Source organism: Lissotriton helveticus, chromosome 7, assembly GCF_964261635.1.
Source record: "Lissotriton helveticus chromosome 7, aLisHel1.1, whole genome shotgun sequence".
Classification (NCBI taxonomy): domain Eukaryota; kingdom Metazoa; phylum Chordata; class Amphibia; order Caudata; family Salamandridae; genus Lissotriton; species Lissotriton helveticus.
In genome coordinates, this window is record NC_136068.1 from 1,016,023,852 (window position 1) to 1,016,036,018 (window position 12,167).

The 12,167-nt window shown below is 48.1% G+C and overlaps 1 protein-coding gene across 4 annotated transcripts in view; it reads left to right on the plus strand.

Annotated features, from left to right (window-relative positions):
• Nucleotides 1-12,167, plus strand: part of CYFIP2 (cytoplasmic FMR1 interacting protein 2) — a 197,798-nt gene that overhangs the window by 64,344 nt on the left and 121,287 nt on the right. For all 4 annotated transcript variants that reach the window (XM_078653715.1, XM_078653712.1, XM_078653714.1 and 1 more), the window contains 2 exons: nt 111-207; nt 653-781. In XM_078653715.1, the coding sequence (XP_078509841.1) occupies nt 111-207; nt 653-781 (226 nt within the window). The remainder of the gene's footprint in view (nt 1-110; nt 208-652; nt 782-12,167) is intronic.

The following is a 12,167-nucleotide window of genomic DNA, read 5'->3' on the forward strand; positions in this document are numbered from 1 at the left end:
AAAGCAAACGATTTTAGATGTTAAAAAGAGGAACAAGAGCCTAAAATAATAAGATGTTTGATCTATCTTTGAGATGTCTGTGGTTTTTAATGTAATTTCTCTGCCTGCAGAGCAGCACAATTCTTGAGAAAGATGGCTGACCCCCAGTCCATCCAGGAATCTCAGAATCTTTCCATGTTTCTGGCAAACCATAACCGGATCACCCAGGTCAGTGGGCAATCAGGAGCTGCCATCCCTCTGTGTAAAACGGTGGTTTTTCGTTGTTCAGGCCCATGTAAGGATCTAATATCCCTCTGTAATCCTTTGTAAGAATGGACTCTGCCTTTTTAAGATTCTGTTGTCCCTTTAATCACAGTGCATATGGGCCTACTCTGTGTCTCTTTGCACACACGTGCAAGTATCTCTCACAACTCTCTTTGTAAAGACATGCCACTGTTTGCACATCTGTTGCTAGGTCCAACTTTCTTTGCACATTCTATATTAAAGGATTACTGCCTCGCGCTTTGCACTATCCTCTTAATGACCAGATCACTCTTTACACACTCTAACTTACTTTCTGTTTCTCTCTTTCTCTGTGCATACAATGTATGAAATATTTTCCGCTTTGAAAACGGAGTTAAAGGAGTTGGTTTTCACTGTTTTGTATTCCCAGTGCCTGCACCAGCAGCTGGAGGTGATTGCTGGCTACGAGGAGCTCTTGGCTGACATAGTCAACATTTGTGTGGATTATTATGAGAACAAGATGTACCTGACGCCCAGTGAGAAGCACATGCTCCTAAAGGTAGAGTTTGAAATACTTATGTTGAGCATGGTAACATTTAGAAAGTGTTCCTGGGCTGTAGGTGTTTATGGAAACACTTGACACCTACTATCAAGAAACAAAGGAAGTCCACTTGGGTGCTACACATACCAGTTCTTCTGTTTACCACACTGCTTCCCTAAAACACCCACTGCAGCTCCAGGACGAAGATCACCATTAAAGCTCTGCTGCTACATCTAAATCCCAACTTTGACCACCGCCTTTGATTTTAAGTTGTGAGGTTCAGTTCAGTTCAACAAAGCTTTATTTCGATATAAAATATCTTAAAAAGCGCATCACATTTAAAAAATACATGTCCTACAAAGAGTAAAAGAGTTTAAAACTAACAATCAATTATTCAATACAATAGTTAAGAACATATTAAACCATGAATCCGCTTTGAGTAAAGTTTCTGTGCAACAAACATCATTAAAATTCATCGACTAAAAAATTAATAAAAAATCTAGAACCACTGACAACTTTACTGAGGAATAATAATACAAAGTCATCGTAAGGCTTTTAGGGCCAGATGTATCAAAGGTTTTTACCCATTCTGTGCCAATGGGAAAATGTGTTCATACATATGGTCCTGAATCTTATCAGCCGAGCCCAACTTAAGTATTTGGCACCCCACAGGCTAACATAGTGTTTGCCTCCGCTTGAAGAATTTTAAGGGCAGTTGAATGGTTCCTTGTGTCTAGCAGTCGACAGACTGGTCTTAACCATTTTTCCTTCGGTTTGGAATAAGCTGTACATACAAAGAACAAGTGTGGAATGGTTTCAACTATCCCAGTACAAAATGGGCAATCGGCAGAGGTTTGATTGGGAGGTTTCCACTTGTGGGTACGTTCGTGTACTGGAAGAGTTCCCATTCTGAACTGGATAAAGAGGGCCCTGTCTCTGGGTTTCTGGATAAAATCCAGGTAGGGCTCAAGGCGAGGCACTGTCTTATGCTGACGAAACTCATCAGTCAGCCTGCCCTGGTTGGGATCTCTGTGAGCTTGATTATCAATCCATGCCCAGTATAGTCTCTTGATTGTCATTTTGGACATCGGGCCCCTGACTCCCATACAGGATTAAGGCCAATGGCCAAAAGAAGTCTTTTGATGTTAACTAGCCAGGCGATCTTGTAAGATCCCTGAAGATTCATTACTTCCTTTAGGCCATCGTCGTAGATGGATAACTCTGGGGTACGCCAGAGGCGACCCCAGTATAGAAGGGGGCGTAAGGCAATCAAATCCTTAATTGGGCGTCAGCCCAAGTCGCTCAGGAGGGGTTTGCTAGGGGTTCCCCTAGGAAGTGAAACAAGCTCTCTGAAAAACGTGTTTTCTGCTGTCACGAGGGCATCTACATTATTGAAGCCCCAGAGCTCGGCTCCATATAATGCACAGCCTATTGCCTTTGCAGCATAGATCTCCAAGGCAGGAGCAATAGGTCTAGAGGTTGAAGCTCTGTGTTCTCTCCCAATGACACCCGTGACCCGCTTATGGCTTAAAGCAATTTTTTCAATGTGCGACTGCCATTTGAGATTATCCGCAATTCTGATCCCCAGATAATCAAAAACTTTAACACGCTCCAGGGGCTCCCCGTGGAGCGTAAGGATAGATTTGGCAGCCATGCTTGGATTAAAGTAGAGGAGCTTCGTTTTGGTGGTGTTGATGACTAGGCCCCTCAAGTTGCAGAACAGACAGAACCGATCAAGCAGCTTCTGTAAGCCTGCTGGAGTTTTCGATACCAGCAGCGTATCGTCCGCGAAAAGTAATGTGGGGACCTTAACACCTGCCAGAATGGGAGCATCGGCATTAATTTCAGACAAAAAGGAGACCACCCCATTTACAAACAGCGTAAAGAGGGTGGGGGCCAGGACGCATCCCTGGCGGACGCCTCTGTTTACAGGGATCTTGTCTGTTTTTTGAGCCTGGGAACCCCACCTAATAAGTGCATAGTTCCCTTCATGCATGCAGGCTAAGAGGTTCAGAATAGGGAGTGGGAGCCCCATATCCCGCAGGACCGACCAAAGACGCTCACCGGGAACCAGGTCAAAGGCGGTCTTCAGGTCTATGAATGCGAGATAGAGGCCACCCTTGCCAATGGTTACAACCTTCCAGTGCAGTAGCACCAGCCTAAAAGCCTGGTCGATTGTACTCGTACATGGCCTGAACCCCGCCTGGTATTGTGATATAATGTTATTCTCTTCCCCCCACAAAAGGATTCTCTCCAGTAGAACCCTGCCAACCACCTTCTGACCAGCGTCAATAAGACTTATTGGGCGGTAGTTGGCAGGGCTCTCTCTGGCCCCTCTCTTATAGATAGGGATCACCTCTGCCCCTTTCCAGGAACTTGGTACCGGTGAGCCCTCAAGGAGTGCATTAATCAGAAGTACAAAATAGGTGGCCCATTGATTAGGTTTGGCTCGGAACAGATCGCCTGGTATTCCATCCTGACCTGGAGCCTTAGCGGGTACTATTATGTTTATGGCCGCCACCACCTCATTGTTCCCTACAGGGTCAAAAGAGCCATATGGGCTCAGCGTAGATGCCATTAGATGGCCACAGTGCCCATTACCCTCTACAGCCTCATCCCCTGCATACAGTATACTAAAATGATCGAACCACTCCCTATCAGTAATATGATTGGGAAGTTGGTCCGAACCACAACCATTTGATTGCCTTACCAAAGTCCAAAAGTGTTCACTGTTTTTAGACTGACTGGCTATTTTCAGGCTGGCCCAATGATTATCCTCCCATTCCCTTTTTGCTTCAGATATGGCTTGCCTGTACTGATGTCTTGCAAGGCGTACCTCTGAGGGGTTATGAGTTTTAATGGCAAGCATCAGGATAGACTTTTTCCTCTTACAATTCTTATTATACCAGTGCGCAACTAGTTTCCTGCCCGTGGGATACTTTTTTTGGGCCATGGTCTCCGTAAAAAGAGATCCTATCAGATCAGTTGTTTCGGTGTAGATTATCTCTGCCTCAGAGGATCCCACCTCATTCGTGCAGGCTGCTAAAAGTTTGGAGGTCTGTTTACTTATAATTTCATCCAAGGCACTGATTTTCTGGTCATTCAGAGAGAATTTTTGCCATTTAATAAATCTTTTACAGTTGGAGGGGATTATTGCCTTGGTTAGCATGTGGGTTATGGTGCTAGTCCGATGCTCCGTATGGTACAACAGTTCCCGTATGCAAAGAGACAAAGGATTATGATCGCTATGAATAGATGGAATAACTGACATGTCGATCAAATATTTCCATAACCTTTTGTCCACCAAAATATAGTCAATTCTGCTTGGGCAGGAGACCCTATTATATGTGTTAGCTCCCAAGAGATCCGAGGGGGTACGCCCATTGACAGCTTTTAAACCATGCCCAAGCGTTAATGCATTGAATTGTAAGACAATCGGTGACCATTTTTTCACAGGCGGGATCTGCAAGAGCGGTATGCCCCATCTAAGATCATCATCCTCTATTCCTGCATCATCATTTACTGCCAAAGGTTCAAAAGTAAAATTAAAATCACCAGCAATCAAAAATAAAGAGTCAGAGGGGCAGGATGTAAGAATTTCTGAAAGAATAGAAATAGTTGGGGATTTTGCCCCCCCCTTGCAAACCTCTGACATAAATGTTAAAAAGTTCCAAGGTGACACTGCCCTTAAAGTCCTTAATAGTTAGTCTCAAAAGATCCGGTGAGGCAATTGGATGATGGACAATTTTGCAGTTAAGTGCAGCCTTGACCCAGATTATCAACCCACCAGATGGATGACCGCGCCCAGAAGAGATAGCTGGAACCTGAAAGCAACAAAAACCTGGCTTATACAATGGCTCTAGACTCCAAGTTTCCTGGAATATGCACAAATCATAGTCATCAATAAAAATATTCCAGTCCGGTAGAGATAAGTTTTTGTGCAGGCCCGCTATATTCCACGAGACAATTTTAAGGTTCCTATGGGAATCACTAGAAGAGGACGACTCATAGCTAGGGGAAATAAGGCCTAAATCGTTATCAAACATGACCCCCTGTCTAATTGGAGCTATAGTGGAGTGATGTGGCTCACTGGTTAGAGGCGGCAGACCCGGAAGCAGAGGACCACCCGGGACCAGGGTTCAATTCCCGACGCGGCAGGGTCGTGGACCAGGGTCAGCGGACTCGATAATTCTCGCCTCGGTGCCTACTCTAACCAGGGATTACACTCGGCAACTCTGGGCATTAGCTTGCCTCATCTCCACAACGGGCCCCCACATACGCGGGGGATGCCTGGTTTCACCTTGGAGATACCCAGTAGGGACCATCTCACAGGGAAAGCCAGGACGGGTTCCCCAGCGGTCTACAGCGCGGAGATACCCCATGTGGGGTGATTCATGCGCTTTACAAGACATCATTACATTACATTACATCATTACATAGTTGGTAATTCCAGGGCTGGGAGCTGACAAGGCCTGGGGGGACTGATACAGCTAACTCTTAATGGGGCAATTGGAGTAGAGGGAGCCATTGCTTCAGCTTGAAGTCAATCCACAGACTCTAGACCACTGAACCGGTTGTGGCATAAGTATAGGTTAGGGGTTGATAAGGGCTCGAGCCGGCCCCCATTAGTCAAATTCCTCCCATTCCGCTGAATTAATGACAAGCCGTCACCCGTAGGTGAGATGTAGCCTGGGGGATAAAAATAGGCCAAAGTTAGGGATACTATGGAAGCACCAGAGATGAATTGTCTCCAACTACAAATGTGCCCCACGGTCCTAGGATCTTTAAAATTAACTAGGACACAGTCCCCCCTAATGTGCTTGACCGAGTGGCCCACCCAGGAGACCCTTCGCACCATAAGTATTTTGCTAGAGGTGGATCCCGGTAGGGGTCTGTATTTGTTTAGCCAGTCTATCATCTTGTTCCTTAGGGACAAGAAAGATTCTTGCTCGTCCTGTCTTAGAGCCGGGACCCCAGCTAAAACTACCAGATATGGGCTTACTTCTGATGGTAGGTCAATGTTGGTCCCCCCCACACCAGCAGACCCCTCGTGGGCCCCAACTCCCTCCTTGGATTGTACTAGAGTACTTTGGCTAGGTGATACAATTGAGCCTAGTACTGGTGCCTTCACTAGGGGAGCTGTTGCAACCTGCTTCACTGGGTTCGGAGCTGGCGGAGTTGTTGAGACAACTGCATTCCCCCCAGATCGCATAGCCTTCGGGGGAGGTGCAGCCCTGGGAGTGACCATCTTATCCAGGCTATCGGCAATTCCCAATGACATAGACTCGATCTTACTTAGCTTTTGTTCTATCCTGGATAACCTGTCATCTACTGGGCGAACAAGGAGATTAAGTAAGTCGCCTATCTTGGCCAGTAGGGAGTCCTCCGTTACCATCCCACTCTCTGGGCTACTGGCCCCACCCTCAATCTGGGATACCAACCCCAGAGGAACCTCATTATATGAATGTACAATTGCCTGAGTGAACTCGGACGCCTGCCCCTTTTCAGCCATTAGGGTTCCCTTACGTTTGGATTGCTTCTCTTTTTTCCCTTTCGAGGCAATGGCCAGCCCCTGCTTGTACTTAGGGATAGCCCCTTGCCGTCTTTCCCGGAGTTGTCTGGTGCTATGCTCCCTAGGAGGGCTGGCTTCTCCTAAGACCTTGGGAAAAGGTAACAAAAGCAGATCGGATGCCGTGGACTGATTCCCTATGGAGGAATTATCCAGGTCACACTCTACCAAACCATTAGACAAGGATTCTGGTATCACAGATGCACCAATATTAGACGAAAGGGCATGATGGTCTGGTGAGCGTTCATTAGCAATATGCTCCATGGAAGATCTCCTAGCGAGTGCCAGATCCTGAGAGACCCGCCTCTCCATCAGGGAAATACTCTGGTCTATCGCAGTATTAACCTTAGTTATGAATTTGTCCATAGATCCAATTAAGGTTATGTTTAGCGCCTTGGGCTTACCATCCTTCTGAGCCATTGCGGTGATAACGAGGGGAAGATATAAATGTGTAACTTACAGTGGGGCCCTCGGGACTCGCGATGAAAGGGGGGGTGGCCCGTCCCGTCCTTACACGTTCTTGAATGGGCTTAAACGGGCCCGGGCTTCACCCGGCTCGTCCCGCATGCGTCCCGCGATGCGCGGGTCCGGAGTTGATTTTAAGCACCTGCTGTGCTCTGGGCGTTGCAGGAGGAAGTCAGTATGCCGCTCTGCCTTTTGGGGTATGTAGTCTTCCCCAGCCTCCTTCCAAAGAAGCTCACAGGTACGAGCATTTTGCGCGGAGCGGGAAACGCGAGAGGTGGTATGAAGATCCTTGAGGGGGGTGCGTGGTTCACCCCCTATCCGTATGCCCCACTGCTGCCGCCGAATCCAGACACCAAGTTCAAAGGGCTGAAAGGTTTCCCGCGATGCGCGGGTCCAGAGTTGATTTTAAGCACCTACTGTGCTCTGGGCGTTACGGGAGGATGTCAGTATGCCGCTCTGCCTTGTGGGGTATGTAGTCTTCCGCAGCCACCTTCCAAAGAAGCCCACAGGTAAGAGCATTTTGCGCGGAGCGGGAAACGCGAGAGGTGGTATGAAGATCCTTGAGGGGGGTGCGTGGTTCACCCCCTATCCGTATGCCCCACTGCTGCCGCCGAATCCAGACACCAAGTTCAAAGGGCTGAAAGTTGTGAGGTGCAATTGTTTCCACTGCTGGCACACATCTTTTGTGCATTGGCATGCTAGATAACCACTCAACAACTGCAACACGTGCTTTTTCCACGTTGATATTAATCACATACAATTATCTAAAAAGTAATAAAATCATTTAGGACAATACTATAACATAAAAGAAGCGAGAGTGGGGCCTCTGACATTTACACTCCAAAACCGATGATGGCCAATGTATACTGTTACCTGGAGGCTCATTAGAGAATGTAAACTGCTCAAAACTGCGAGTGTCGCGTTCGCATTGAGGTGGGGGCTCTTGATGTGGGGCATGGGCCTGAATCTGAAATGATTCAGCAGGACTTAAGTCAGGCTACAGCTGCATTCCATGGACACTGCAGGAAGCAGTCCCCATTCTTCACTAAACCACACTCAAAACTTCTCTGAAATGCCTGTCCTCCCTGACAGCTGCAAGTACATGCAGATGGAGCTAGTAAGACAAAAACTGAACCTGTTTACATAAAGGCGCCCAGAGTAGCGGATCGTAGTTACTAACAAAAGTGGGCATACACATGCACACCCGTACTCTCACAAGCGCAGACATACTCGCACCCACTATCCACAAGTACCGACACGCAAACATGCATCCACATTCACGCTAATACACATACATTCATATATGCACATGCACACGCACACCCAAACATTACAAACAAGCATTGAAAATGCAATAGGTCTCGCAATAGAAGAGTTTGACATTTTTCGTTTTTCAAATGGATGAGTGGCGTTGCGTGGATGAGTGGCGTTGCGTGGATGAGTGGCGTTGCGTGGATGAGTGGCGTTGCGTGGATGAGTGGCGTTGCGTGGATGAGTGGCGTTGCGTGTGTGAGTGGCGTTGCGTGTGTGAGTGGCGTTGCGTGTGTGAGTGGCGTTGCGTGTGTGAGTGGCGTTGCGTGTGTGAGATGTGTGTGCGACAGATGTGTGTGTTTGTGTGTGCGGTTGTGTGTGTAGTTGTTTGAGTGGTTGTATGTGTGAGTGGTTGTTGTGTGGGTGGTTGTGTGGGTGGTTGTATGTGTGGGTGGTTGTATGTGTGGGTGGTTGTATGTGTGGGTGATTGTATGTGTGAGTGGTTGTATGTGTGAGTGGTTGTATTTGTGAGTGGTTGTATGTGTGAGTGGTTGTATGTGTGACATTTTTCGTTTTTCAAATGGATGAGTGGCGTTGCGTGGATGAGTGGCGTTGCGTGGATGAGTGGCGTTGCGTGGATGAGTGGCGTTGCGTGGATGAGTGGCGTTGCGTGGATGAATGGCGTTGCGTGTATGAGTGGCGTGTGTGAGTGGCGTTGCGTGTGTGAGTGGCGTTGCGTGTGTGAGTGGCGTTGCGTGTGTGAGATGTGTGTGCGACAGATGTGTGTGTTTGTGTGTGCGGTTGTGTGTGTAGTTGTTTGAGTGGTTGTATGTGTGAGTGGTTGTTGTGTGGGTGGTTGTGTGGGTGGTTGTATGTGTGGGTGGTTGTATGTGTGGGTGATTGTATGTGTGAGTGGTTGTATGTGTGAGTGGTTGTATGTGTGAGTGGTTGTATGTGTGAGTGGTTGTATGTGTGAGTGGTTGTATGTGTGAGTGGTTGTATGTGTGAGTGGTTGTATGCGTGTATGGTGGTGGGGTAGGAAATTAAACAGCAATCGAGTTTTGCATGCGGTGACTGTTGCCATGTTTTCGCCGTGCCCTTGTTTATCCCCTTACCACATTTGCCCTGGAGTTTCGTTGGCTGTGCAATTTAAGGATATCCCTGCCTGTCTTGGCCCCCGGTAGCAGGGAGGAGAGCGCGCCGGACCGGTCGCGTGGCACTGCTATGGACCCCCGTGTTATTCTTCGAGAGCAGCGCTGCTGATTGCCTCAGCAGACGTCCGGGTAATTATCTGCAGGTGGCGTTGCCTAAAGCGCTGCCATTATTATAAAAATATAGACCCATGACAACATATGAAAAAGCCAACACACAGCACGGTACTAATAAAACATAGTTGAAACGCACTCACATGTGTGCGAGAGGCAGGCGATCATGTGGAGAAGCGTCCTCGGTTACAAACACCTCGTGTAACTAACAGCGGCAGCATTTTAAAACATTTTTTGCACTTTAAAACAAAGAGATTACGACAAACATGTTTAGTTTAGAAGAAAGTGCCTGTATTTTAGCCCACCTTAACAGTACTACAACAGTGCGTTATAGAAGCCAAAGGAGGGTAGGGCTGGGGGAGAGTCAATGGCTGCAGCGCTACCCAGCATGAACCCAAACATCCCATGTACATTATAAACGCACCAAAGAAGACGCAGCCTTGGTTACAAACACCTCGTTTGACTAAGGCGAGAGGGGGAGGTGGGGGTGCAACTCTGTGTGGCTTGTGCTCTCCTGGCGCCTCTGGTCTGTTTACTGTTAACACATGGAATTCCAAAGCAATCATTAAGCCGGATGGCTCCGTCTATGTTGTGCACCACTGGCGCCTTTTGTCTGTTTCCAGCAGAGAGGAAGGAGCTGGAGAAGCAGGAAACTGAAAGTACGGCCGGCCACCGGCCAGCCATGAATGAACCCCTCGGTTGCCTGCACAAAAATACGGGCATCAGAAGCAAAAAAAAGACGCTGCGAGGCAAAGAGAGAAAGGGACGCGGGCTCATGTTTGTTTGAGGAAATCAGAGTTTAAAAACGAAAGGCACTAATCTCTTGCTCTTTAAGTTCTAGACATGGTCGTTTTTTATGTTTAAATCAAAAGAACTTTTGGCATGCTTGAGATACTGTAAAGAAACATACGGGCATCAGAAGCAAAAAAAAAGACGCTGCGAGGCAAAGAGAGAAAGGGACGCGGGACAGATAGAGAAAAGAAGAAACGGGTAAAACAAGACGGAGGGCATTGCTGTGGGGAGGGGGGAGGAGAAATGCGACACGGCGGGCAGGGGAGGGGGCGGAGCGGGGAGAGCGGCATGAGGGTGTGAAAGCAGCAGGGGCCTGGAGTGCGGCTAAGGGAACTGAAGAAACGCGACACGGCAGGCAGGGGAGGGGGCGGAGCGGGGGTGTGGGAGGAGTGCGGCTGAGGGAAAATACATGCAAGCAGGCGGCTGGGGGCATGTGCACGCGCTTTTAAGCTCAATGCACATGCGCATTAAGCTTGAATTTCACGGGCACTGCAAGGAATCGCCACGATTCCTTGCAAGTTGGTTAAAGACTGTTTAAGCCCCAATAGTCTCGCAAGCTCGATGCGCATGCGCATCGACAGGCGAGACCTAAAAAGTACTTACCAGGACGTGGCGGTAATGGGAGGCTCAGTGAGTGGTGGGAGGGAAAGTAGAAGTCACTGGAAGGAACTGGACACTTTAGGGAGGGAAAACATAACTCGAAGATCCCGCTGTCTCCTGTTAGAAGTGTGGTGTCAACTCAGCAGAACTGTGCATAGTTTTCTATACAGAAATGGAAGGACAAAGTCAGATAGGAAGTTATGGCTTTTTTCACAAGTGTGCGTGGTAGTTTTTTCATGCTTCCTACTCTATGTTGGATGTTAGACACTTGCTTACTTTACCTGTGAAAACTCGGGGAGAGGGAGAGAGAAGTGTGAGAACTGTATACCGATTTTTAAGGGCATAGAATACATTACCTAGCATGATTTGATTTGATTTGATTTGATTATGGGTTTTATAGAGCGCAACAGCTACCCTAGGGCATCCCGGCGCTGGTAACTATCATCCCGGAGAGTGGGCGATCAGGGGGGGGTAGTGCTCATGGAAAGAGGAGGGTCTTCAGTTTTTTCCTAAATCTAAGGTGGTTTTGTTCTTGCCTCAGGGAGAGAGGGAGAGCATTCCACAGTCTCGGAGCGTTGTACGAGAACAAGCGACCACCTGTTCTGGCCTTTCTAATTCTGGGGACTTTTGCAAGGGAGAGGGAGTTAGATCTGAGTTGTCTAGTTGATTGTTGAAAGGACACAAGAAGTCTGAGAATAGGGGGGCCTTCGTTGTGCAGTATTTTATGTGCCATGCACAGGGTCTTAAAGTTGACACGTTCTTTGACTGGCAGCCAGTGCAAATTTCTAAGGGCCGGCTTGGCAGAGGTCCTTGCTGCCGTTCCTGTCAGTATTCTTGCCGCCGCGTTTTGAGAGCATTGGAGTCTGTGGAGTACAGAGGCTGGGGCCCCCAGATATAGGACATTCCCGTAGTCCAGTCTGGAGTTCACCAGCCCCTGCATCAAAAGCTTCCTGGATTGAGGGGGGAGTAGATGGAGAATCTTTCGTGCCATCTTCATAAGGCCGAAGCAAATTCCCGTGGTTTTCCTCGCTTGTGTTTTGAAGCTGAGGTCCTGGTCCAACCATATCCCCAGGCTTTTCACTTCGGCTTTTGGGGATGGAGGGGATCCCATGCATAGTGGCCAGGGAAGGGGGGCGGGTATTTTGTTAGGGTTTCCCAGCAGAAGTATTTCAGATTTTTCCCCATTCAGTTTTAACCGGGATTCGCACATCCATTGGTGAACTTTTTCCAGGCAGCTAGACAAATTGGAGAGGGCGTTGTCGGGTTGGTTGAGGGACACGATGAGCTGGGTGTCATCGGCGTACATTATTGATTTGATCCCAAAGGGGTCAACAACATCCTCGAGAGGAGCCATGTACACATTAAAAAGTGTGGGGCTCAGGGAGGATCCCTGAGGCACCCCACACTTGAGTGCATGAGCCCTGGAGATGGAATGTCCGTCAGTCACTTGAAAAAACCTGTT